The 27315-nt window shown below is 49.2% G+C and overlaps 2 protein-coding genes across 2 annotated transcripts in view; one reads left to right on the forward strand and one right to left on the reverse strand.

Annotated features, from left to right (window-relative positions):
- Window positions 1–103: 103 nt before the first annotated feature.
- On the forward strand, window positions 104–22803 carry FCSK (fucose kinase). The gene is made up of 26 exons (XM_084756711.1): window positions 104–247; window positions 3009–3138; window positions 3275–3392; window positions 6470–6574; window positions 7507–7658; window positions 9020–9070; window positions 9712–9837; window positions 10355–10427; window positions 11114–11211; window positions 11578–11658; window positions 12145–12264; window positions 12446–12617; window positions 13409–13521; window positions 14885–14986; window positions 15103–15273; window positions 15705–15769; window positions 16148–16518; window positions 17507–17717; window positions 17871–18037; window positions 18117–18338; window positions 18707–18850; window positions 19005–19124; window positions 21092–21279; window positions 21370–21469; window positions 21848–22071; window positions 22213–22803. The coding sequence occupies exons 4-26, from the start codon at window positions 6493–6495 to the stop codon at window positions 22330–22332; spliced, it is 3273 nt and encodes a 1090-aa protein (XP_084612837.1). The 5' UTR covers window positions 104–247; window positions 3009–3138; window positions 3275–3392; window positions 6470–6492; the 3' UTR covers window positions 22333–22803.
- Window positions 22804–23029: 226 nt separating this feature from the next.
- The window catches only part of COG4 (component of oligomeric golgi complex 4), a 43390-nt gene continuing 39104 nt past the window's right edge, over window positions 23030–27315 (reverse strand). Inside the window, exons 14-19 of the mRNA XM_084756665.1 lie at window positions 26307–26423; window positions 25664–25756; window positions 24533–24616; window positions 24252–24353; window positions 23735–23863; window positions 23030–23528 (exon numbers count right to left, since the gene is read on the reverse strand). Of these exons, the coding sequence (XP_084612791.1) occupies window positions 23394–23528; window positions 23735–23863; window positions 24252–24353; window positions 24533–24616; window positions 25664–25756; window positions 26307–26423 (660 nt within the window). The 3' untranslated portion in view covers window positions 23030–23393. The remainder of the gene's footprint in view (window positions 23529–23734; window positions 23864–24251; window positions 24354–24532; window positions 24617–25663; window positions 25757–26306; window positions 26424–27315) is intronic.

Below are 27315 nucleotides of genomic sequence, written 5' to 3' on the forward strand. Positions count from 1 at the left end.
CACCTCTCATGATGCAGTACTGAAAAATATTTTAATTACATTTGTGTGTGTATGTGTGTGTGTTCTGTTTTAATCACTGTTTTTTTTTTCTTCCCCCACACAGGGTTTCTCTGTGTAGCCTTGGCTGTCCTGGACTTGATTGAACTCGCAGAGATCCACCTGCCTCTGTCTCCCTGAGTGCTGGGATTACAGGCTTGTGTCCAGCCTCAACACTGTTTAAAGTCCAAGGCCTTTTCTGAGACTCAAGGTCATCTTTAAACTACAATCCCCTGTATAAGCAAAGTCAAAGAGCAAATCACAGCCTTCCAACATACAATGGCACAGAATATACACTATCAGTCCAAAAGGGAATAGAGGGAGCATAGTGAGGAAATGCTGGACATCAGCAGGGCATGTTGAGTTGATTCTCTTTCTCCATCTTTACCTGTGCTATGCAGGTGAGGACCACCGTGAGTTCGCTATCCCCACCCCGCATCCCCCATCCCCCAAGCACCACGATTACAGGCCTGTGCAACCCTATCCAGCCTAACAAAATGTCCTGAAGGGCGTTCATTATTGTGCATAGGGATCAGCCATCGTCTAGCTAAGACCTGCATAAAACAGAGCGCTACAGAGGGACACGAGAGTGTTTCCCAGTTTTTGGCTATGACAAACAATGCTGCTACCCACACTTTTGTAAAAGTCTGCTGCAGTTTTCCCTGCAGAGTTGGAAGTTTATTCCAGAAGGATCCACCTGAGGAAAACAGAGAAACGCTACCCCAATTGTCAACTCAATATTAGCTGTGTATGTTCCCTCGTCAACCACAATGGCGAACCCCTACATCTTCACAGCTCAGGAGAAAATTAGAGGCTTTGGCTCCTGCCAGGTCAAAGAAATAAAAACTCTTTTTGGGGGGTTGGGGGTTTTTGAGACAGGGTTGCTCTGTGATAGCCTCGGTTGTCCTGGATTTACTTTGTAGACCAGGCTGGCCTCGAACTCACAATGATCCGCCTGCCTCTGCCTCCCAACTGCTGGGATTAAAGGCATGAGCCACCACACCCGGCAGAAATAAAAACTTTAAAAGACAAAAAAAAAAAAAAAAAAAAAAAAAAAAAAGGGAGGGCTGGAGAGATGGAGCAGCAGTTGGGAATACTGGTTGTTCATCCAGAGTTCCCTGTTCAATTCCCAGTGCCCACATGGCAGCTCACAGTGGTCTTTAATTCAAATTCCAGGGGATTCAACCATCTCAAAAATGCAGGCAACTGAGCCGGGCGTGGTGGCGCACGCCTTTAATCCCAGCACTCGGGAGGCAGAGGCAGGCAGATCGCTGTAAGTTCGAGGCCAGCCTGGTCTACAAAGTGAGTCTAGGATAGCCAAGGCTACACAGAGAAACCCTGTCTCAAAACAAAACAAAACAAAACAAAAAAATGCAGGCAAAATACCAATGTACATAAAATAAAAATAAGTAAACAACTTTTTTTTTTTTTTAAGAAGGGAAAGAGCCAGGCCTGGTGGTGTACACCTTTACTCCCAGCAACTTGGAAGGCAGGGGCAGGCAGATCGCTGTGAGTTTGAGGCCAGACTGGTGTACAAAGCAAGTCCAGGACATCCAAGGCAAACACAGAGAAACTTTGTCTCAAACCCTCCCCCCCCCCCCAAAAAAAAGGAAAGAATAAAATCTGAAGAAGTCGGTTGGTGGTGGGGCACTCCTTTATTCTCAGCACTTAGGCAGAGATAGGCAGATCTCTGTAAATTCGAGGCTAGCCTGATCTACAGAGTGAGTTCCAGGACAGCCAGGGCTACCCAGAGAAACCCTGTCTCAAACAAAACAAAACAAAAACTGAAGAATATGGTGATTATTGTATATAGTCCTAACACTCTAGAGACTGAAGCAGGAGGAGTTTGAGTTAGGGCAAGCCTGGACTACTTAGGGAGATCCTATCTTAAAAAAAAAAAAAAGGGACTGGAGAGATAGGAGAACTTACTGCGCTTCCAAAGGACCCAGGTTCAATTTCCAGCACCTACATGGCAACTCACAACTGTCTTTAACTCCAAGATCTGACACTCTCACACAGGCAAAACACCAACGCACATTAAAAAAAAAAAAAAAAAAAAAGGACAGGAGAGATGGAGCAGCAAATGGCTGCTCTTCTAGAGGACCTGGGCTTGATTTCTATCACTCACCTGGTGGCCACATTGTCTTTAACCTTAGTTTCTGGAGATCCAATGCCTTCTTTTGGCATCCGTTTCTGGCATGCGTGTGGTACAAAGACAGTAATGTAGGCAAAACACTCATGCACATAAAATGACGGTGATGATGGTAATAATAAAAGTAATACTTTTTGCCAGGCAATGGTGGCACATGCCTTTAATCCCAACACTTGGGAGGCAGAGGCAGGTGGATCTTTGTGAGTTATAGCTTAGCCTCGTCTATACAGCAAGTCCAGGACAGCCAAGGCTACATAGGGAAACTCTATCTTGGAAAAACAAAACAAACAAGAACAACAAATCTTTAAAAAAAAAAAAAGTCAAAATTACGGGGCAGGAGAGATAGCTCAAAGGTTAAGAGCACTGCCTGCTCTTCATTCAATTTCCATCAACCACATTGTGGCTTTTAACCATCTATTAATGTGATCCGATGCCCTCTTCTGGCCTGCAGGTGTACATGCAGGCAGAGCACTGTATACATAATAATAAATACATAAATCTTAAAAAAAGAAAGAAAAGAAAATTTTTTTAAAAGTAAAAATTACATCCCCTCACCCCTTTAATTCTGGCACTCTCGAGGCAAGGGGGCAGGCGGATTTCTGAGTTTGAGGCTAGCCTGGTCTATAAAGCGAGTCCTGGATAGAGAAATCCGGTTTTGAAAAAAAGGGGGGAGAAAAGGTCAAAATTACACCTTTACCTTGTACCCCAGTCAGAAAACACGGGCCTGTGTCTTTAAGACACCCTGTTCACGCTGGGGGTGGAGAGAGATCTGGAACTTGGTGGAGCGGTCCAAGTAAGTTTGAAAACTTTCTCCCCTCAGGAAGGCCGGGCTTCGACAGTGCTCCGGCGACTCTGGCGCGAGGCCAAAAGAACTCCATTTCCCAGGGTGCGCCGCGCGGGACGCGCAGCCGTGTTAAAGAACCGGCTGTGCCAGCGCCGGGCAGACGCAGGTATGTGGGTCCGCGGGGGTCTCCAGTTCCTCTTTGGTTTGGGGCACCTTCCTGCGGGTCTCTCAGATCTCTGCTGTCGCCCCCCAGCGCTAACTAGCTCCAGGGAGCCTCTGTAATGCAGCTTTCTCTTCATTAGGTTTATTCACAAGGAGTCCCGCGACTTGCGGACACCTTGCACACAGAGTGACATTCCCTTGAGCCGGTGGAGCTGATTTTGATTTGAACCGTTTTCCTGCCTCAGTTTACCCCACTAGGTACACATTTTGCTGTTTATAACTTGGTTTTACTTCCAGCCAACTTCTTTGTGCCTTTTGTTTTTCAGAAAACCACAAAGTAGAGTCTTCCTGGGCCTGACACAACTAACACACACTTCTCTCTCTCTCTCTCTCTCTCTCTCTCTCTCTCTCTCTCTCTCTCTCTCTCTCTCTCTCTCTCTCTCTCTCTCTCTCTCTCTCACACACACACACACACACACACACTTAAGGTTTTAAAATTGCTGAAATGTTCATAGTTCGTACTTTTCTTCAATGAGCATATATGAGCTGACAAAGTGGCCCAGGCCTGTAAACGTAATGGGAAGGAGGCAGGAGGATGGAGAAAGTTTGAGGCCAGCTAGGGCTACATAAGTGAGAGCCTGTCTCAAAAACATGTACTTGGAGTGAGTGTGTGTGTGTGTGTGTGTGTGTGTGTGTGTGTGTGTGTGTGTGCATGTGCACATGAGAGGCCCTGCTGTTTTATTGTCCATGGATATGCTCACTCTTGTAATTTTGCTGAGGATTCCTAGCACTGGAAAGCAAACAAGACCCAAATACCAACCAACCAAGCAACCTAAAAACCTTGACTAGTCTTCATTTACAGTATATAGCAGTACACAGGAGGGGGAGGCCATGCTTGCCTATATAGTGAATTAGAGGCCAGTGCGGGGGAGGGGGAAGCCCCAACCCCAAAACCACCAACTTGGATTGGGCAAATGCGGTTAAAAATGGGCAGAATGTTTCAGTTATTAATTCTCTGCATTCTAAGATCACTGTGCAAACGCCACGTGTGACACAGCTAACTTCAGGACTGGGCCTGAGGACACAAAGGTGAGGACACACCCAGCTACTTGAGTTAGCTCTACCTGACCTTAGGCAGCCTGCTTACTCTAAGCCCATGTTTCTTTACCTGCATGGTAAGATAAGATCAACTCTTAGTGCTGGAGTGTGGCCCCTTTGAGCTGTCACTACAATGCCTTTGGCATGGCGCCTGGGAACACTTCCTAAGCGTTACTTACTCTCTTGGCTGATCTGGTTGGGAAGACTCAGCCTTGCTTGATTTCTTGAGACTTTCCCTGACAGCCTTCCCTCCCCCCGCCCTCCATTATTATTTGGGATTGTCTAAGTTTGCCTTTCTATTACTGTGATAAAACTACCAAAAGCAAGCAACCTGGGGAGGGAAGGGAGGGTACATTTGTCTTTTACTTCCAGGTCAGAATCTCAAGGCAGGTATTTGGAGCAGGAGCCGTGGAAGAGGAGTGCATGGAAGTGCTGCATGCAGCTTGCTTTCCTGCTAGCTTTTTTTTTTTTTTTTTTTGGGTGAGACAGAGTGTCTCTGTGTAGCCTTGGCTGTCCTGGACTTACTTTGTAGAACAGGCTGGCCTTGAATTTACAGCAATCCACCTGCCTCTGCCTCTGGAGTGCTGGGATTAAAGGTGTGCGCCACCACTGCCTGGCTTCACTAGCTTTCTTACATGACCCAGGTCCATCCGCTTAGGGATGGGGCCACACACAGAGAGATAGGGCCTCCCACATGAGCCATCAGTCAAAACAGTCTCTCAAAGGCATGCCCGAAGGAATCAGAGTGAGGCAGTTCTTCAGTTGAGGTTCTTTTTTTTTTTCAGGTGACTATGTTATGTCAAGTTGACAATTAAAACTAACCAACACTAGGGCTTTGAACTAGAGACTGTTTTAGAGCCTCCATTCCCTCCTAAACAGGGCTGGGTTAAAACTCTTAGTCGCCTGTCACCCTGGAAAGATCTGTCACTCACTCAGCCACTGTCAGGTGCCACATATCGTTTTGGGGGAGGATGACATTTAAATGTATTTATGTATTTTTTTTTTACACGTAGGAGTGCTCTGTCTGCATGTACACTGGACACCTGCAGGCCAGAAGAGGGCAACACATTCTTTTATAGATGGTTGTGAACCACCATGTGGTTGCTTGGAATTGGACCTCTGGAAGAGCAGCCAGGGTGTTTTTGTTTGTTTGTTTTTGTTTTTTGAGATAGGGTTTCTCTGTGTAACATCTCTGGCTGTACTCGAACTCGCTCTGCAGGCCAGGCCAGCATCCAACTCACAAAGAACCACCTGCCACTGCCTCCTGAGTGCTGGGGTTAAAGGCATGCACCATCACTGCCCAGCACAGCTAGTGTTCTTACTGCTGAGCCATCTCACCAGCCCTGAGGGGGACTTTTTGTTTTTTTATTTTTTTATTTTAAGATTTATTTTACTTATTATGTATATAGTGTTCTGCCTAAAGAGGGCACCAGATCTCATTATAGATAGTTATGAGCCATCTGAGGGGGACATTTAAAGTAATGCATCTTAGAATTTGAAAGATGACTCAGAGGTCAAGAGCACTGGCTGTTCTTCCAAAGGTCCTGAGTTCAATTCCCAGCAACCACCTGGTGGCTTACAACCATCTATAATGAGATCTTGTGCCCTCTTCTGGCTTGTAGGCACACATGCAGGCAAAATAGTATATAAATAATAAATACATCTTTTAAAAAGTTATAATTTTTATTTTAAAAGTCCAGTGGACAAAGTTACGGATAAGGAGGGGTTAGTGAGACGGCTCGGTGGTTAAGAACACTTGCAGAGGATCCACGTTTGAGTCCCTGCACACACATGGCTCACAACCATTTGTAACTCCAGTCTCAGGAGAATTAATACCCTCCCCTCACTTCTGAAGGCACTAGGCTCTGCACTCATGTGGTACAATATGTACATGCAAGAAAACCTTTTTTTTTTCTTCTGGTTTTTGTTTTGTTTTGTTTTGTTGTTTTTTGAGACAAGGTTTCTCTGTGTAGCCTTGGCTGTCCTGGACTCGCTTTGTAGACCAGGCTGGCCTTGAACTCACAGCGATCCACCTGCCTCTGCCTCCCGAGTGCTGGGATTAAAAGCGTGTGCCACCACTGCCCGGCATAAGAAAAACTCTTATACACAAAATAATAAAATAAAATTTAAAAAGCACCTACACTTGTGTTAAAAGTTATCAAACTGTACACCAGAAAGTTAATTTTAGTATATGACCTTCAGAAATATTCACATATACTCATGCACTGTTGCTTTAGGAAGCCCCTCCATTTTGTCCAGAATGGATCAGCTGAAGGGGGTTGATTGGACAGTCATCATCCTGACATGCCAGTACAAGGACAGTGTCGAGGCCTTTCAGAGAGGTAGGTGACACTACCTTCCCACCTTTCCCTCTAACTACAACTCGCCAACCCTCTCCCTTACTGGAGCCCTGCTGCACTAGGAGCCTGGCAGACCCACGTTAAAAGGCAGACTTTCTGCCTAGTCTTGGGACTTGAAATACATCACATCATCGGGTCTTTAGTTTTCTTATCTATGAATGTAACAGTATGTAACGTCAAAAAGTTTAGCATTTGGGCTGGAGAGATGGCTCAGAGGTTAAGAGCACTGTGTTCTTCTAAAGGTTGCAAGTTCAATTCCCAGCAACCACATGGTGGTTCACAACCATCTATAAAGAGATCTGGTGCCCTCTTCTGGCGTGCAGTCATACACGTGGGCAGAATACTGTATAAATAAATAAATCTTTTTTTTAAAAAAAGGGGGGGGAGGGGGCTAGAGAGATAGCTCAGGTTAAGAGCACTGTCTGCCCTTTCAAAGGTACTGACTTCAACTCCCAGCTTCCACATGGTGGCTCACAACCATCTATAATGGGATCTTGTGCCCACTTCTGGTGTGTAGGTGTACATGCCTGCAGAGCACTGTATACATAATAATACATAAATAAATCTTTTTTTAAAAAAGGTGGGGCTGGAGAGATGCCTCAGAGGTTAAGAGCACTGACCTCTCTTCCTAGAGGTCCTGAGTTCAATTCCCAGCAACCACATGGTGGCTCACAACCATCTATAATGTGATCTGGTGCCCTCTTCTGGCATTCAGGGGTGCAAGCAGGCAGAGCACTGTATACATAATAAATAAATAAATTATTAAAAAAAAAAAAAGTTTAGGATTTAACTACCACTGTATGAAAAGCTAAGTCAAAGTAGTCAAATGACTATTAACAGGCTCACTCCAGTGCTTTGGGTTGGGGCAGGCTGGTAGTGACTTGTGTGTATCCCAGCATTTATTTTGATCACAGAGCTGGAAGTACGTCAGAAGCGGGAGCAAATCCCTGCTGGGACCATGTTACTGGCTGTGGAGGACCCCCAGACTCGAGTGGGCAGTGGAGGAGCCACCCTCAATGCACTACTGGTGGCTGCTGAACACTTGAGTGCCCGCGCTGGCTTCACGGTGAGTGCTTCTGAGCTGCTGCCCCTCTGGCCCGTGTTCCTGTTGGAACTCAGTAGTTTCTGTGACCTCCACGTCTTCTAGTTCGTTCAGCATTCGGTTTTTTGATCTTGAGTCTTTAAGTTTGGTAGGCTCATCTTTGCCATGCCATCCAGGTAAGGACAAAGAGGCAAGGCCAGTCTTTGGAGCAGTTTTAGAAAGAGGGGACCCGAAGCCACGCATGGTAACACTCAGAAGACTGAGGCAGGAGGATTGACACCAGCTCAAGACCAATCTGGGGCATATAGTGAAAAAAAAAACAACCCTTGTCTCAAGAAGTTTAGAGCCAGCAAATCAGTATTTAATAGGATGCTTTCTGGCTTTTGGAAAGGTTCAAAGATCTCGATGGGTGTGGTGGCACTCACCTGCAATCCCAGCACTTGGGAGGCAGAGGCAGGTGGACCTCTGTGAGTCCAAGGCCAGTGTAGGAAGTTTGAGTTCCTGCTGGCTGGGGCTACATAGTGAGACCGTGTCTTTAAAACAAAATAAAAAGGTCTTGCCAGTTTGTACTCTCATTCCCATAAGGCACCTGTTCCGTTGCCTTTGAGAAGGATATGTGTGTTTCTCAGAGGCTGTGTCCCCTAGCAATTTCACTCAGTCACCTTGCATGCATGGCACCAAAGCATGGAGAAGGAGGGTGGTCCTAGTCCTACCCGTACTGTAGCGGTGGAGGTGGAATTGGAGGGGATGGGAGTACTGTAGTTGCCATTGGAGCTGGGACCTTCCAGGCACTCATCTGGCCTCAAATTGTTGCCTGTTGCCTCCCCTTCAAATAAGTCAAGGGGGTGGCCCAAGTGGATGGCTGCTTGGCAGGCAGTCCCTAACTGGTCTTTTAAAAAATGTATCTATCAGGCCGGGCGTGGTGGCGCACGCCTTTAATCCCAGCACTTGGGAGGCAGAGGCAGGTGGATCGATGTGAGTTCGAGGCCAGCCTGGTCTACAAAGCGAGTCCAGGGCAGCCAAGGCTACACAGAGAGACCCTGTCTCAAAAAAAAAATTTATCTATCTATCTATCTATCTATCTATCTATCTATCTATCTATCTATTTATCCTTTCATTCACAATCATTCATTGAGACAGTGTCTCTATGTAGCGCTGGCTGTCCTGGAGCTCACTATGTAGACCAGGCTGGCCTTGACCTGACAGATCTGCCTGCTTTTGTCTCTCAAGTACTGGGATTAAAGGCATGTGCCACCGCCACCCGGCATGCTCACTGGACTCTCCTTTGGTACCTGTGTTGGAGTACCCCCTGGGTAAGAGGGCATTGTCCTTTAGGTGTCATGTGCCCATGGCCTCTGTCAACAAGGCTGTCCTGCTCTTGACAGGTGGTCACATCTGATGTCCTGCACTCGGCTTGGATCCTCATCTTGCACATGGTAAGTGGAACTGAGGGTGTGGGCTGTGTGTCAGAATCTCGGCTCTAGCGACTGGATGGGATTTAGGGGTGTTCTACCATTGTGTGTTTGCAAGGTGTTCATTGCGTAAATCCAGAGGGATCTGAATGAAATGAAATGTCTGGAAATTCAGAGCCGATTAGGTATGTACTTTAGGCAAATTAAAAGGTCCATCTGGAGACGGAGAGAAGGCTCAGGGGGTAAGAGCTTTGACTGTGTAAATATGAAGACCTGAGTTCAAATCCCCAACACCCATGTAAAAGCTAGGCGTGGCTTTGTGTGCCATGAGCAGAGAAAGACATATGCACCAGCACACACATGTGTATGCAACACATACACACACTCTAGGCAAAACGTGCAAAAAAAAAAAATTAATGAAGATCTGACAGGCTATGTATAACTCAAGATGAAGGGAGTACTCAATTCCTGAGGATGTTGTCCTTTTGCATATATGCTAATTTTGCACAGTAATCATGTTAATTGTAAAAATCCAAAGAAGAACCATCAATATGACACTTCGTTTTTAACTGCCTCTTCTTAATGCCTGCCACTCTTGTAGGCGGAGGTGCGGCAGCTTCCCTTCAGCAAGGACCCCCTCTCCTGAGGTTCTGCTTCCCCCCTAGGGCCGAGACTTCCCCTTCGACGACTGTGGCAGGGCCTTCACTTGCCTCCCCGTGGAGAACCCACAGGCCCCTGTGGAGGCCTTGGTTTGCAACCTGGACTGCCTGTTGGATATCATGACCCACCGGGTAAGGCCAGGCAGTCGACCACAGTGGGCCATCCCAGCTGAGCCAGTCTGCACAGAGTGAGCCACCAGTGAGGGTCTGTGTGGCTCAAATGGGGGAACCCTAGAAAGAATGGTCTGCAGTGAGTGCAGCTAGAACTTGAAGCAGTTAGTCTTGGGGCCAGGTGTGGTGATGCACACCTTTAGTCTCAGCTCTCAGGGGCAGAGTCAGTTGTGTCTCTGAGTTCTATCCCAGCCAGGTCTACATAGTGAGACCGCTGTCTTTAAAAAAAAAAAAAAGTGTGGCAGGAGGTTGAATGGGCAAGAGTTGTCAACAATGACATCACGGCACCTGAGAGGCCCTGATATTTCAGTGGCAGACTCCTCTCAGATTAAGTGGCTGGAAGACCACACAGAATAAGCCAATATGGGGGGCTGAAAACCACACAGGACAAGCCAACATGGGGCTTAAAGAGTGCAGAAGGGCTGGGCCAGGCCACTAGCTAAGTTCTCTCTTTTCTCTCCTCCCCCATCCCCTGCAGCTGGGTCCAGGCTCCCCACCAGGTGTGTGGGTCTGCAGCACCGACATGCTTCTGTCTGTTCCTCCAAACCCTGGTGAGCATGGGGTGGCCTGGGACCACCGTCTCTCTCCACCCCCAAGGCTGCCTCTTCCTCTGTAGTCCACCCTGTTTCAGCAGCCTGTTTATAAAGGAAGCATAGCTGGACCATTGCTCTGTTGAGCCTCAGTCTGGCCCTCTGTAGACGTGACAGCTGGGTGTAGTGCCTCATACGTATAATTCTAGCACTAGGGAGGGTGAGTCAGGAAGGTTGCAGTAAATTCAAGCTCTAGTGAGTTCTAGACCAACTTAGGCACCCCACACCCCCACACACCCTGGGGGGAGGTGGCGGAAAACAAATAGGAATGGCTAGAACTTTCCCGACCCTTTGACCCACAATGCTTTGTAGAAGAACTTGTTTGGTTGTTTTTATTTTTGGTTTTTTGAGGCAGGGTCTCTGTGTAGCCCTGGCTGTTCTGGACTCCCTTTGTAGACCAGGCTGGCCTTGAACTCACAGAGATTTGCCTGCTTCTGCCTCCTGACTAAAGGTGTGTGCCACCACTGCCTAGAGCTTTGTGGAAGAGCTTTAGGGGAGGAGGAGTTGCCATTTTCCCAGAGAAATGTCCACGTGGCCTTGGAAACTATATTTCCCTTTTAGAGCTGCCCAGATGCCCCAGCTCTGGCCTCTTGTTTCCTCATGTCTGGGGCTCCCTACCTTGCAACCCTGATTGTGCCACCTCATAGGGATCCGTTGGGATGGCTTCCGGGGAACCAGAGTGATTGCCTTTCCTGGGAGCCTGGCCTACGCTCTGAACCATGGTGTCTACCTCACTGACTCACAGGTATTAATTACTCCTGGTACAGCTGAGCTGCCCTAGTACAGAGGTGCTTTTCCAGTCCTGTGCTCTGGAACCTGCTCTCCTTGATATTTCTAGTGGTCTTAAGCCTGAGTTCTCTTTTATGGTACCTCTCTGATGATGCTCACATGCCTAGATGTCAGGCTGTGTGCTCAGGTACCAAGACTGTGACAGCAACTAAAGCCACCCTCAGCCTTGTACAGGTAGAAGTGTGGTGCTTTTGTTCCCACGAATACACTGGTAACTACCAGACTTGTATTTTTTGGAGACCATTTGCTGACCCTCTCAGCTGTGCTCACTTTCTGGTCCACTTTTGCTCGTGCCCTAATTCTGTTCCTCCCCTCCTCACAGGGCTTCGTTTTGGACATTTACTACCAGGGCACTAAGGCGGAGCTACAACGGTGTGTCGGGCCCGATGGGCTGGTACCACTGGTATGATTCCCTGGGCTTGGAATGAGGGATCTTGGGGACTTTTAGGGATAGGGGAGGGGAAGAGCCCCATTCTTTTTATCTGATTCCAGGCCAAGCTAGAACCAGAACCTAAAGAGGCATTCAGGAAGAGCAGATGGGGCCAGAGTCTATGGAGAATGTAGACATGCAAGTTGAGGGTCTTGCCCTGTACCAGAAAGCTAGCAAATGTGAGCAAGTTAGGGTATGCAGTAGAAAAAGCCTGGATGGATGTGGGTAGGAGTGTTGGGAAGGGGTGTGGAGCTGGGTTTCGCAGGATGCTTTAAAGTGAGTTCTGTAAGGCGCTATGGCAGGAGCTGCCCAAACCTGAAATATGGGGCTGGGGTGGCCCAGAAAGTCCGTGCCTTCCATGCTACCTCACCTTGTTTGGCTCATCTCTATGTGCCTTCTTCAATTCATGCCTGAGCATGGCACTAGGGTCTCCCACTTGAGCCTTGTGGGTCCTTCCAGGTCTCTGGAGTCGTCTTCTTCTCTGTGGAAACTGCTGAGCATCTCCTGGCCACCCACGTGAGCCCACCCCTGGACGCCTGCACCTATATGGGCTTGGACTCTGGAGCCCAGCCTGTGCAGGTGACTAAAGGAAGGCAACTCGGGTTCCCTGGCTGGGGGTGAGATGCTGTGTGACCTCAGGCCAGTCCTTTCACCTTTCTGGGTCAGCATCTCTGCAGATGTGACTATTCCCAGTCGAGCCTTGGGATTGTGGGGCCCAGCTGCTGCCCTGACAATAGCTGTGTTTCTTACCCTCACCCAGCTGTCTCTGTTTTTCGACATCCTGCTCTGCATGGCTCGGAATGTGAGCAGGGAGAACTACCTGGCTGGGCGGCCCCCAGAGATGGGGCAAGGTAACATGGATGTAGCAGGTTATCTGAAGGGAGCCCGGGCCCAGCTGTGGAGGGAGCTTCGAAATCAACCTCTCACTATGGGTGGGTATTTCTTATTGGCCCTGTAGGGTAGCGAGAGAGCTGCCCCTTAGACAGGCTAGCTCATAGACTGGACAGTTATGTTCTGCCCATCCAGAGATTTCCTGCCAAGATACTTCCTTTTCCTGTCTTCCTCTTGTAACCTTTCCCAGTACATCTGCCTGCTAGCTGTGGGCCTGGGGCAGGTTGTATATGCTCTGAACCTCAGCTTTATCATTGACCTGAGTGCCTCATACCACGCCTGTCTTCCTGGTGTGTAGTGAGGGTGTCTATTGGCAGGTAACTGACCTTGCACTGGAGCTGTAGCAGGCACAGGGTTGGTGTCAGTGATTTTAAAAAATATTTTTTAATTTAAAAAACTATATGTAGAGCTGGGTATGGTGGCACACGCCTTAAATCCCAGCATTCCAGAGGCAGAGGCAGGTGGATCAGATTGCTGTGAGTTCGAGGCCAGCCTGGTCTACAAAGCAAGTCCAGGACAGCCAAGGCTACACAGAGAAACCCTGTCTCAAAAAACCAACCAACCAACCAAACAAACCCACAAAACACAAAACAACAACAAAAGAAACGGTATGTATATTTGTGTATCTGCCTGTTGGTATGTACATGTGGGTGCAGGTGCCCTAAGAAGCCAGAAGAGGGTGTTGGATCCCCTGGAGCTGGAATTCCAGGTGGTTGTGAGCTGCCTGAGTGGATGCTGGAAATTGACCTTCAGTCTAATGCAAGAACAGTATGTGCTCTTAACAACTGAGCGATCTCTCAAGCCCCTTGGGTCCATACTCATGTCTTTACAGTGTATGTTCCTGATGGCGGCTACAGCTATATGACTGCTGATGCCAGTGAGTTCCTGCATAGCCTCACAATGCCTGGAGTTGCTGTGGCCCAGATCGTCCACTCCCAGGTGGAGGTGAGACCTGCCTACCCTTTAATAGGTGCCTGCTGGGTACTTGGGGTCAGGTGAGATGTGGGCTCCAAAGAAAGAAATACCTCTGCTTGAAACAGTTTACCTATGAGTTAAGGTGTTATCTCTATTTTAATTAATTATTCACTCTTTTCTTTTAGATTTTATTATGTATACATTGTTCTGTGTGCATGTACACCTAAACACCAGAAGAGGGCACCTGATCTCATTATAGATGGTTGTGAGCCACCATGTGGTTGCTGGAAATTGAACTCAGGAACTCTGGAAGAGCAGCCAGTGCTCTTAACCTCTGAGCCATCTCTCCAGCCCCTACCTTTTTTTTTTTTTTTTTAAACAGGGTCTCATGTAGCCCAGGCTGACATCAAACTTGATAGGTCTCCAAGGATGACTTTGAACTTCCCCCATCCCCCACAGGGTTTCTGTAGCCCGGCTGTCTTGGAACTCCATCTACAGACCAGGCTGGTCTCGAACTCAGAGATCCACTTGCCTCTGTCTCCAGACTGCCACCAGCACCTGGCTGCCCTTCAATTTTTATTTTATTTTATTATTTATTTATTTATTTATTTATTTTGGTTTTTCGAGACAGGGTCTCTCTGTAGCCTTGGCTGTCCTGGACTCACTTTTGTAGACCAGGCTGGCCTCGAACTCACAGCGATCCGCCCACCTCTGCCTCCCGAGTGCTGGGATTAAAGGCGTGCGCCACCACGCCCGGCTTTGCCCTTTAATTTTTAAATTAAGATTTACTTTTTTCTTTTTAACATTTTGTTTTGTTTGTTTGTGTGCACACATGTGTGCACATGTTGTAGAACACACGTGGAAGTCAGAAGACAAGAGTCAGTTTCTTTTCTGTTATTTGAGTCTCAGGGGTCAAACTCAGGCTGCCGAGCCTGGCAACACATGCCTTTACCCCATGAGCAGTCTAGTGGTCAGACTTTGAACTTTTTTTCTTTTATTTTCTTGAGACAGTGCTTCTCTGTACAGTTCTGGCTGACCTTGAGCTCACAGAGATCTGCCTGCCTTTGCCTCCTGAGTGCTGGAATCAAAGGCATGTATCCCCACACTCAGATACCCTGTAGGCTCAGAGAAGCGAAGCCACTATTGAAGGCCACAGAGCCAGGGAGTAGCTAAATTGAAGCTAGGGAAGACTTTCTGCAGGGCCTCGAGGGAGACAGCCACATGTGGCCTGAGTCAGTGTCATGATGCTGGGGACTGGACACATGGAGCTCAGAGGGGTGGGGTGCTAGATGGGAAAAGTCTGTTTTTTCACAGTGGGACAGGTCTAGAGGGGGATTTGGCTGGCTGAAGATTCTGGCCTTTAGCTTTTCTGATTTTCTTCCCTGGCTTACAGGAGCCACAGCTGCTAGAAGCCACATGCTCCGTGGTCAGCTGTCTGCTGGAGGGGCCTGTGCAGCTGGGGCCTCGGAGTGTCCTGCAGCACTGCCATCTGAGGGTGAGCCCTGACAGCACGGGCAGGGGGAAGGAAATGGGGGTGCCACTGCTTGGCATTTGAGTGGATGTCCCACGTACCTCCTTCTCACTTCAATATGCGTGCCCCCTTCCTCTCAGGGCCCCATTCGTATTGGTTCTGGCTGCTTTGTGAGTGGCCTGGATGCAGCTCATTCTGAAGCACTGCATGGGCTGGAGCTCTATGACGTCATCCTGCAGGGACACCACGTGCGGCTGCATGGCTCCCCGAGTCGCGTATTTACCCTAGCTGGCCGTCTGGACAGCTGGGAAGTAGGCATCTACCTCATATTCCTTTGTCACCATTTTCAGACTTTGGGGAACCCCCAGAGGTCTGGTGCTATCTTGTCACAGGAGCCTCTGAGCACTGGCCTGAGGGATAGACTTGGGGTGGGGTGGGTGAGTAGACATCTCAATAGGCCTTGGAGAACTTTATCCCACTTTAGAGGCTGGTGACTGAGGGTTAGAGTGGGTGGCTTGCCTTGGGCCCCAGTCATGGCCCCATCAGTAGCAGAACTCAGGGTTCTGCGCTAAATCTTATATTTGGGCAGAAGTGTTAAAGTGGTCTAAAAGAAACTGTTCCTGTGTGTGTCTCTCTCTCTTCCAGTCCCTTTGGAGCATCTGTTCCCTAGCCTCTGGCCTGGTGTCCCCTAGTCCCTTTCAAAGACCCCTGCATTCCTGACTGCTTCTTCCTCTTCCCCCAGAGACAGGGGGCAGGCATGTATCTCAACATGTCCTGGAATGAGTTCTTCAAGAAGACAGGCATTCGGTAAGTAGCTGGTTGCTCCAGCAGCCTCTGTGGATCTCGGCAGCCAGGGTGGCTGCTTCCAAAGCTTGTCCCTGAGCAGCCCTGTCCAATCCTCTTACCACCCTGCTGGAACAGCTGGATTCTCTCCAGAACTTTCCCCCATGCAGCTCTAAATCCCTGGCTGTGCTGTGTCTAGACTTTGGGATTTTATTTATTTATTTATGATTCAGTATCTTAGGCAAGTTGACAAGGCAGCTTAGCCTCCCTCTCCTAGTAACATACTGCCCATGGGGGAGTATGTCCCGTCCCCGTGACAGACAGACAGACAGTCAGGCCAGGGCTTGGGAAGGAGGCAGGAGCCTTAGTTTTCTCCTACTAATGCACCTCTCTGCACCCCAGAGACTGGGACCTGTGGGACCCAGACACACACCCCTCAGATCGATGCCTCCTCAGTGCCCGCCTTTTCCCTGTGCTCCACCCCATGAGGGTCCTGGGGCCCCAGGACGTGCTGTGGATGCTGTATCCCCAGGAGGACAGAGGTGAGGCCTTGCGGGCCTGGCGAGCCTCTTGGCGCCTGTCCTGGGAGCAGCTGCAGCCTTGCCTGGACCGGGCTGCCACACTGGACTCCCGTCGGGATCTGTTCTTCTGCCAGGCCTTGCAGAAGGCACAGCATGTGCTAGAGGCCCGGCAGGACCTCTGCCTGCGTCCACTGATCCGGGCTGCTGTCGGTGAGGGTTGCTCTGGGCCCTTGCTGGCCATACTGGACAAGGGTGAGTGTGCTGGGTGTTCATACTAAGGAGTAAGACTATGGTCTCCTGTCCTGCCTGCCCTCTGGGCTATCAATTGAAAGGACTAGGGAGCCATGTGATTCTGAAATAGAAGAGGCACTGGAATTTTGTTTTCTAGCAAGCTTCAGCCTTGTTAGCAAGGCTTTTAGTGGGAGGTTGCTAAGCCTATGGGTCCTTACAGAGTCTACAGGCCTGTGTGTTCTGTATGGAGTGCCAGGAAGGGGGTGCAAAGCTTCAGCAGGGATGTGACATACAGGCAGCTTTCCCACCCTGTAGATGGACCATATGGCCTCGTGGTAAAGAGGCGTAGCCTCATAGAAAGTGACTTATTAGTGCCCCTGAGAAGACTGGACCCTTGTCCCAGTTTAACTCAATCACCCATAGCCATACAAGTAGACGAGCCTAAGACTTGAATCTAGGTGGTTGGACCCCTAAGTTTTTAAAAATGTATTAAGCCAGGTGGTGCATGCCTTTCATCCCAGCACTCCAGAGGTAGAAGCAAGTGGAGCTCTCTAAGTTTGAGGCCAGCCTGGCCTATAGAACAAGTTCTAGGATAGCTGGGCTGCAGAGAGAAACCATGTCTAAAAACAAAAAACAAACAACAACAAAGACAAAAAAAACCCCACTATTTATTTGTATGTGCATGTATACTTATGTGCATGTAGGGTTAGAGGACAACTTGTTCTCTCTTGCACCATATGGGGGCCAGGGATTGAAGTCAGGTTGTAAGGCTGAACTCTTAATCACTCACTCTGCTGTCTCAGGCAGCAGTGATGGACACATTTGGGCTGCAGCTAGCAGAGTAAAACCTTTGCTAGGCAGAATAGGGTGTATTCACAGGCAGGGCATGTCTTGACAAAAGCTAATAGGAATGAGGAGTCTGGAGTATTTGGGGACTGTTGAAATTGGGGGTATGGTATTAAAGGCCAGCAGCTTCCTTTTCTGAAACCCTTAACTCTTGGTCTCTCAGTTGCAGCTGGGGCAGAAGATCCTGGTGTGGCAGCCCGGGCTCTGGCTTGTGTGGCAGATGTACTGGGCTACATGGCAGAGGGCCAAGGAGGCCTGCGTAGTGGGCCAGCTGCCAACCCTGAGTGGATCCAGCCTTTCTCATACCTGGAGTGTGGAGACCTGGTGAGGGGTGTGGAGGCACTTGCCCAGGAAAGAGAAAGGTGGTTGAGCAGGTGGGTGTTAATTATATTAGAACCCATTGAGAAACCATCTGGGGAAGGCTCTCCTGATGGTGAAAGCTCAGAGAGGATGTCCACATTGACCATGACAAGCAATCTACCCCCAGCTTGGGGCGTCATGCCACCATCTGTCTTCGCTCCTGTCAGGCCTGCCTTGCTGATTCGAGCTGCTCGCCATTATGAGGGGGCTGAGCAGATCCTGATCCGCCAGGCTGTGATGACTGCCCGGCACTTTGTCTCCACCCAGCCAGTGGAGCTACCGGTGCCTGGGCAGTGGGTGGTGACTGAGTGCCCAGCTCGTGTGGATTTCTCTGGTGAGTTCCTTGGGTGAGGCATCGGTAACCCCAGAGCCAGGCTGGCAGGCTCTGTGACTACTTTGTTCAACTGCTGTAGGGGGCTGGAGTGACACACCACCCATTGCCTATGAGCTTGGTGGAGCAGTGTTGGGCCTGGCTGTGCGGGTGGATGGCCACCGGCCCATTGGGGCCAAGGCACGCCGCATCCTGGAGCCTGAGCTGCGGCTGACAGTAGGAACTCGACAGGATGAGATGAGCATGAAGATAGTGTGCCGGAACCTGGATGACCTGCGAGATTACTGCCAGCCTCATGCCCCAGGTCAGGACAATTAGGACATCGTCAAGGAGGGATGGCATCCATAGCCAGCTGGGATGGGCACAGAATGGGAGATCCATCCACAAAGGACTGCAGACAGTTGAGGCCCTGACCTACGGGTAGCCAGAATGTTTGAGGAGCCCTGAAAGCCTAGAAAGGGCTGGCAGTCACTCTTCTTAGGTACAGACTAGCACAGGGCAAAGAAGTGACACATTTGCCTGTGGTAGAGAGCCGAGATACCCTTTTATGGTTTGAGGATGGGGCCCGAACTGTCCTACCAGAGGAGCTCCATCTTGGGTTGGGAAATTGCAGGGTGGTGGGCTAAGTGGTGGCCTAGGAGTGTAATTCCTTCCTTTGTGCTCATCCCTCAGGGGCCTTGTTGAAGGCAGCCTTCATCTGTGCGGGTATTGTCCATGTCCACTCAGAGCTCCCTCTGCATGAACAGTTGTTACGCTCCTTTAATGGTGGCTTTGAGCTGCACACCTGGTCAGAGCTGCCACATGGCTCAGGTCTTGGTGAGTAAGCCCTGGCTCCCTGCTGTCTCGTCTTTCCCCCTCTACTCTTCAGACTTACTTGTGGTTCTGGCCCCTGGCCTCTGGGCAGCAGGAAAAGTGGGGTGGGACTGGGTAGAGGTGGCTCCTGACCGGTGCCTTGCTCTATGTTCTGCAGGAACCAGCAGCATCCTGGCAGGGGCTGCCATGGCTGCCTTGCAGCGGGCTGCTGGCCGGGCAGTGGGCACAGAGGCCCTGATTCATGCAGTGTTGCACATGGAGCAGGTGCTCACCACAGGTACAAAGAGTTCCAGGGTGGTGGAGAATTCTGAAATTTCCCATAGACCCTGTAAGGTGGGCGCCCCTCAATTTACCAGTAGCCACGTAACTGTTACTCTTTAAAATGGCCTTAGTTCCCTTGTCACTTTGAGTTCTGGTGCTTTTCAACTTGCAGTGTTTTACATCAAAGGAGCTAATGTTCAATGACTGACTACTTGAGAGCTGGAAGCTATTGCTCCTTTCAGTTTGTGTATGAACATTTGTGTGCATGCATGTACGTGAACCTTGTCTGGGGCCCATAGAAGGTAGAAGAGGGTGCTGGATTCACTAGAGCTGGTTAACAGATAGATGGTAGTGAGCCACCATATGGGTGATGGGAACTGAACCGGGTACTCTGAAAGTAAATGCTCTTTTTTGTTTTGAGACAGGGTTTCTCTGCGTAGCCCTGGACTCACTTTGTAGACCAGGGTGGCCTCAAACTCACAGAGATCCGTCTGCCTCTGGCTCCTGAGTGTTGGGGTTACAGGCGTGCACCACTGAGCCCAGCTAGTAAATGCTCTTAACTGCTGAACCATCTCTCCAGCCCCAGTTGTACCTTTCTTTTGTTATTGAGTACCTGTGGTCCAGACAGGTACCCACTCCAGGCTGTCCTTCAGAACCAGGGGCAGATCTGGTTTGGCATGGAGGATGGACCTGCCTTTCTGGCAACTTGTCATGCTCTTGGGCTATGAACATTTGCGCCCCACTGCGGAACAGCGAGGGCACAGTTAACACTGCACTCTGAGATGCTCTTGGCACAGACCTCCTTCAGGCCATTATGGTGCGCAGAAGCCGAGCATAATGTAAAGCAGTCACACTTTTGTTTGGTTCTAGATCCTAGGCTGTTCTGTTTACCCAGGGGTCTCATCTTTGGTATAATTTGAAGGAAACTGTCTTAAAGATGTTTGGATACCTGATCATGGGGTCTTCTCCAGTTCCTTTGAAGTCCAACTTTTGTACTGACTCACATCCCACAATAAACACTCATTAGCAAAAGTTAAATATGGGAGCTTTCAGTTTCCTTATGAGGCATGCCATTCAAGGTCATTTGCTCAACTGACATTTATTGATAATCTACTTTGAGGCCTGGGGATAAAAATGAGCAAAAACATGTCCCTAGTCATAGGATGTAAAAGACACACACTCTCAGTAGCCATGGTGTGAATGTATCATTTGTACCTGCACTGAGTGCTCTGAGGCAGGGGATAGTCAAGTTGTGGACATTTCCCACTGTCTTGCCATCTGCATTCTGTACTTTAGATTCTTAAATACTGAGAGATTGAAGGTTAGAGAGATAGCTCAGTGGGTAAAGTACTTGCTGTGCAAACATGAGGACCTGACCTTAGATCTCTAGGACCAGTACAAAAATCTACGGACGAAAAGCATGTGACTCTGCCGCCCAAGTGCTGGGACTATAGGTGTGCGCCACCACACCTGTCCCCCCCCCCCCACACAGGGTTTCTCTGTGTAGCCTTGGCTGTACTAGACTTGCTTTGAAGACCAGGCTGGCCTTGAACTCACAGAGATCCATCCGCCTCTGCCTCCTGAGTGCTGGGATTAAAGGCAAATGCCACCACCTCTTGGCTTTTTTTTTTTTTGTGGGGAGGGGGGCAGTCAGCACTTTTAATTGCTGAGGCACATTTTTGCCTTCATGAATTTATTTTCAAACACTCTTAGAAGACAGATTGTTGGGGGGCACTGACAGATTACATGGAAGTCTATCCTCTGAAGCCTTATACCAATTCTAATTACATGTTAGATCTGCAACAAAACTTGGGTCCTGACTGCAGCCCCTTTCCCTTTCTGGGATTGGCCTGCTATCATGGCTCACTAGGCTCAGCTAGAGTTGGGACAAGCTGTTTTCCCATTCTGGTTCCAGCCATGAAACAAGGTTGGGTGAGGTTGGGCTACTTAGGCTCCAACAGTGACAAGACTTTGGGCTCATAGGAGGTGGCTGGCAGGACCAAGTGAGTGGCCTAATGCCTGGCATCAAGGTGGGGCGCTCCCGGGCCCAGCTACCCCTAAAAGTAGAGGTGGAGGAAATCACTGTGCCTGAGGGCTTTGTCCAGAAGATCAATGACCACCTGCTCCTGGTGTATACTGGCAAGACCCGATTGGCACGGAATCTGCTGCAGGTGAGCTCAGACCTTAAATAAGCCAAGCAGTTTCTTGGCTGGGCGTGGCTGGACCCAGTTCTCATCGCATCTCCCATGCCCTACCTGCAGGATGTGCTGAGGAACTGGTACGCTCGGTTGCCTGCTGTAGTGCAGAATGCCCGAAGACTGGTGCGACAGACTGAGAAGTGTGCTGAAGCTTTCCGCCAAGGTGAGGTGTTTATCCATCGAGAGGTAAATCTTGTCTCAGAGGCCTGACACAGATCCACATATTAGGTCCTTGGGAACCTTCTTTTTCCTTGTGGGAGCCTTATCTCAGCACAAAACTTCCCTCATGGGAAAGGCCTTCTGATCCCATTTGCCAAAAAACAGGAGGAAGGGTGGGCTGCACAAAGCCCCAAGGGTGAAGCTACAGGATACTGGCTTGGCTGGGTCCCATGCTAGCTGTTCTGTGCTTACTAGTATTCAACCCTGTGCAGCTGGCTGTAATACTGGTGGAAACGTGCCTTTTGACACTCTCTTTCCTCTGCAGAAGTTATCACCTGAGTATCTTGGCCTAGGCAAGCCATCCTCTCTCTCCCAACTGCAGGAAACTTGCCTCTGTTGGGCCAGTACCTGACCTCATATTGGGAGCAGAAGAAGCTTATGGCCCCAGGCTGTGAGCCACTGGCTGTGCAGCGAATGATGCATGTCCTGGCCCCTTATGCATATGGCCAGAGCCTGGCAGGGGCAGGTGGTGGAGGCTTTCTCTATCTATTAACCAAAGAGCCCCGGCAGAAGGAGGCTTTGGAAGCTGTGCTGGCCAAGGCTGAGGTATGTGCTGCTGTCAGGGTTGGAAGTTGGTTGGAGTGAAATGCCCCACTATGGCCTACCCAATCATGGTCTTCCTGCCCTGTATCAGTCCAGCCTCCAAAAGGCTTGGGACTTTTCTCTTCAACCTTTTTTCCTATCCAGGGCCTCGGCAACTACAGTGTCCACCTGGTGGAAGTGGACACACAGGGCCTGAGCCTGCAGCTGTTAGGAAGCAACACCCATCTTTGTGGGGCTGGGCCTTCTGAAGCAGGCAACACCTAGAGTTCCAGCAGCATTTCTCTTCAGTGGAGCTCAGCGATTCCTCACCTACCTCTTCAAGTCAGCTGATAAGGAAGCAAGACTTGGGTAGAAGAGGCAGTGTTTGCAAACAGACTGTACTTCATGGCGGGCAGTGGCTAAGACTTGGCCTCTACTCCATCTGGATTAAGGAAGGTTTTAGTGACAGTGTCTCATGTGGACTTTATGAATTCCACGGCCCAGTATAGGTCTACTAGGGCCCTGGAAGGGATGACAGTCAGAACAACTGTGATAATACACTGTTAGGCATTCCCACTTTCAACTTTGACCCTCAACCCTCTGAGGGTCTATTCCTCGATCTGTGGCAGTAAGCCAGTACAGTGTATGGCAGGTTTTAGTCTAAACTTTTTCCAGCAACACTACAGACAATCCTAAGGAACCTGGTAGCAGTGGATTCTCAACATTGGCATTCTTGGAATAAATTCTCATTTTCAAGTTTGTCTTCAGAAAACTCTGGTTCTTGCTGAGAGTAATCCCCATTTCTGACCCTGGGAAGCTGCCCCTTGATGGATCCAGCTCCTTGTGCTGACAGCGTAAGGGAGGGCTGAAGTCTAGTACTAGGTGTGGAGGATCTGACTTCAGGTTTTAGGACTATGGTGGGATGGTCTTTTCCAAGCATCTAGCCCTCCTGTGCCCAACACAAAGGCATGTCTCCACGCAGTGTCTTTATTCTGATGTTTATTTGTGAACATCATAGCCTTGCCTTTAGGTCCTCATGTCCCTTCAAGCCCTCTATGCTGTCAGGGGCATCATGTCTACTGTGGTGTGAGGGAAGGCTAGCTGGGCCATGTGCTGCCTGCTTAATGTTCTACCTCTCTCTGTTGGGAAAGGCTGTCCTAAAGTACCTCTCCCCTTGCCTCCTGCCTTAACTGCTACTGGGCAGAACTGTGGAGTAGCTCTACTCCTTGCTTCCCAGTGGTCATGAGTCTGGATCTCTGGCTTACCTAAGCCAGACATCTTTGCATAGCTCTTTCGCTGTAGCTACTTAGAAGACAGGGCCTGAAGTCTGGTGGGTCACATGGCAGCTATAGGCGCAGCCTCTTGATGTCCTCATTGCGGAAGTCTATGCGCAGAGCCAGCACCTGTCTCACTTCAGCCGGGGTGAGGCGCCATGTCAAAGGGCCAGAGTTGGCACCCCAGTAATCTAGTATCTCAGTCACCTGCGTTGGAAGAATAAACTGGTCAGCAGGGGTGAGTCTATCCTGAGGGATGCTCCTGGGCTTTACTAAGACAAGGCAGGGTCATGTAGGAGAGTGGGGGTGCCTTGGAGAACTGCACTGCTAGCAAATGAGGGAGTAGTGGGTTACAAACTTGGCTATGGACTCTTTCCAGTCACTTTTCTGGGCCAGGCTGAGGAGTCACATACCCGCTCTAGATTGAGGATTGTAGCCATCTGGGAGAGCCGGGCAAACTTGTCTCGGATGGTCCAGGTTGTCACAGTGGTAAGGTAAGCAATGAGGGACCTCAGTTCCTTGTCAAACTGCAGACCACCTAGCTACAGGAGAATGCACATGAACCTTGTCTTTTAGGTCTGACCTTATTACAAAGCAAAACCGGAATCCAGTGGTCAGAACTGGAGGGCAAAGGCTAAGTGTTCCCCACCAACCCCAATGGTCTTTTGATTCCCAGAACCCATATGAAGAACCAGGACAACTGTGAGTTATTCACATTCATACTGTGGCATGTGCTCCCCACCAAATAAGTAAATGTTTAAAAAAAAGAAAAAAGAACTAGCAGGCAAGACCAGCTGGGCCTATTGGTTCCAGCCTGTTCTAGTGCCCCAGAAGCCAGACAGAACTGGGCCCAGTTAAGCAAAGTGTGCTGGTAGGAGAGGAGATGGCTTAATAGGGCAGAGCTGTGAGCCCACGCTCCTTGGAACTTACCCTGTTGAAGGTGGATTTCAGAACCACTTTTTCCAGTTCAACAGCAACAAGGCTGGTCATGAGGCCCGTCAGGCTGTCGTAGATGACTGGGGACAGGCTGACCTGCACAAAGCTTAGATCAGTAGGCGTCCCATCTAGCCCCTCTGCCTGTAATACTGAGTCTTCCAATGGCTTCCTCCATAGGCTGCCATTCAGCAGGGCCTTTGGAGTCTACAGCAAGAGTGGCAGGCCACAGGATGGTAGTGAGGGCAGAATGGGTAACTCCACAAACTCTCACTTACCTTGAACTCTGCCATCTGCTGTTCCAGGTTGAGGATGAACTGCTGTACCCAAGGGTCATTGGCCTCATAGTCATTGAATTCTTCCTATTGTGAGAAGCAAGTGGGAGTTGCCAAGGGCTTCCAAGAAGTACTACTCACCCTCATCTCCCCCCCCCCATCTGCCCTTTTAAGTAAATAATATGAAGTTCTTTCTTCCTTTAAAATCAGCCCAAGGGGGCATGGGCCTCAAAGGCCGAGGCAAGATTGCCTTAAGTTTGATGTCAGCCTCAGTTACACAGTGAGAGGAGACCCTTGCCTGATAAAAATATCTCCCATTCAGCAAGGCAGTGGTGGTGTACACCTTTAATCCCAGCACTAAGGAGGGAGAGGCAGGCAGATTTCTGTGAGTTCGAGGCCAGCTTGGCCTCCCTGGCTTTGGGGAAGGGGAATCCCCACTTAAAAAGCAAAATACAAACAAAACTCCTTACAAACCCCAGAAAAACAGCTTGAGTGCCAGGCTGGCCAGCAATGCTCCTGAATCTCACATCCAGCTAACAAACAGCTCTGGGCTGCAGCAGTCCATATACTGGGGCAAGGCTAGGTTAGGTGAATAAGGCTCTTATATGACTGGGGTGATAGTAGAGCACTTGGGTCACAGAGGCAGGCAGAGCTCTGTGAGTTCAAGGGGGACAGTGATACATAGACTCTGCCTCAACAGAGAAAGAAACAAACAAACGGGGGCTGGAGAGATGGCTCAGTGGCTAAGAGCACTGTCTGCTCTTCCAAAGGTCCTGAGTTCAATTCCCAGAAATTACATGGTGGTTCACAACCATCTATAATGGGATTTGACGCCCTTTTCTGTCATATGTGCAAAAAGAACACTCATATAAAAATAAGTAAAATAAATATTAAAAAACAAAAACAAACAAAATGCTTCTAGGTCCATGACACGTGGGGAAAATGCCTTCCTATTAGATGAGTCACATGAAGGCAAGGTCCCTTTACATGTCTCTCTCAGCCATTCTGATGGCATGAGCAAACTGTTCCATGGAAGGGATCTATTCGATGGAGACAGAAGTGGGCTCGCAGCCCTTGAGGTCTGCTCTGCTCAGATGAGTCACTGCCTTTGATGACTGTTGTGATCATGCTGACCTCCTCGATGTTGTGGGAGACTGAGAGAAAAGTGTTGATCCACGGTTGCACCTGCGGCTTGACTGCTGAACTGTTGAGCTCCGTCAGCCCTTCCTACACCAGGACAGGGTAGAAACATATCAGACACATATTCCACCTCTTACTATCTTCCACCCACCCCTTGACTCCTGCAGCTGAGGGTCCCTGTAGGCACTTTGACAATCATGTGGAGGTCATGATAATAAAAGCCAGGGATGTGTCCCTTTCCAGATCTGTGCAGATTCAGGTCCAGAGATGAGGTCCTGAGATTGTCTTCATAAATCTCAAAAGGTGATTACATAATGCTTGGTGCTGGGCAGTACCTGTGGCTATGGTTAAGCATCAATGAACCATGTGGTTCAATTTCTCTGAACATCTTTCTGAGGGTTCTTGTCATTTTGGGGCCAAGCAGAGATTCTAAAGAACCAGACACTGGCTTGTTCATGTGATATATGCTAAAAAAAGAACAGTGAGGCCTTTAGTGTGAAGGGATGTGCATGACTTCACTGGCTGGCCTGCTTTGTCCTTGCCCTCTCTCCCTGTCTCCCTGCCCATAGTGATGCCCATGGTAAGCCAGCAACAGTCTTTGCAGAGCATCACCGCAGCAGCTGAAACTTAGGCTTACCTGCAAGAGGTCTCGGAATTTGTTGGACACCGCAGCTAAGTCAGAAAGGCAGCTGTCAAACTTGGCCTGGGCCTGTTCCCCTCCAATGCCCTGACTGAAGAGTTTGGTGCAGTCACTCTAGGGGAAAATTCAGCTTTATTTGTTTGCTTGTTTGTTTTGGTTTTTCAAGACAAGGTTTCTCTGTATTAGCCTTGGCTGTCCTGGACTCACTTTGTAGACCAGGCTGGCCTCAAACTCAGTGATCCACCTGCCTCTGCCTCCTGAGTGCTGGGATTAAAGGCGTGCACCACCACACCTGGCTAAAATTCAGCTTTAGAAACTGTGTCTATGTCATCATGTGAGCAGAGGCAGAGAGGATCAATATGCGAGTAGCCGTTTGTCCTTTGCTAGACTTCTCCGAGGAGATCCTATATTGGTGCTCTCTACTTTGCTTTCACCTCCCTTTCTAATATGGAGTACAGGGTTAGGAAGAAAAGAGGAAAGAGAAATGGTGTAATTTTCATACACATTTAAGGCTAACATTTCCAGGGTCAAGTCCTGGTTCAGTCTTTCTTTTTTCTTTTTTCCATGATGTGAGATACAGGAGCTCTGCTGGCCAGCCTGAGACTCAAGCTGCTTTTCTGGGTTAGGTTAGGAGTTAGGGTTTCTCTGTGTAGCCTTGACTGTCCTGGACTCACTCTCTAGACCAGGCTGGCCTCGAACTCACAGAGATCTGCCTGCCTCTGCCTCCCGAGTGCCAGGATTAAAGGCGTGCACCACCACACCAGCTAGTCATATATTTCTTAAATGACTTTAGGCAAATAATTTAGTTGCCAAGCTTCAGTTCCCCTCTCCATAAAATGGGAACAGACGTGCATCCTTAATTCTAGCACTCTAAAGGCAGACAGAGTAGGAGGATCTCCGTGAGTTACAGGCCAGCCAGGGCTACCTAGTCATGAGACCCTGACTCAAAAATGAAAAATAAAGAGAAACACTGAGTCCTGTTCCTGTGATGTTGTTGAGGCAATAC

The sequence above is a fragment of the Acomys minous genome (genome assembly GCF_964271855.1).
Source record: "Acomys minous genome assembly, chromosome: 14".
Taxonomy (NCBI): domain Eukaryota; kingdom Metazoa; phylum Chordata; class Mammalia; order Rodentia; family Muridae; genus Acomys; species Acomys minous.

Bases quoted from the DNA above. Each gene is read 5' to 3' on its own strand.
- FCSK (XM_084756711.1), top strand. From the start codon at position 6,493: ATGGATCAGCTGAAGGGGGTTGATTGGACAGTCATCATCCTGACATGC. The intron at 15,770-16,147 runs GTAAGTAGCTGG...TCTGCACCCCAG, and splicing joins TTCAAGAAGACAGGCATTCG to AGACTGGGACCTGTGGGACC. The intron at 19,125-21,091 runs GTACAAAGAGTT...TTGGGCTCATAG, and splicing joins GGAGCAGGTGCTCACCACAG to GAGGTGGCTGGCAGGACCAA.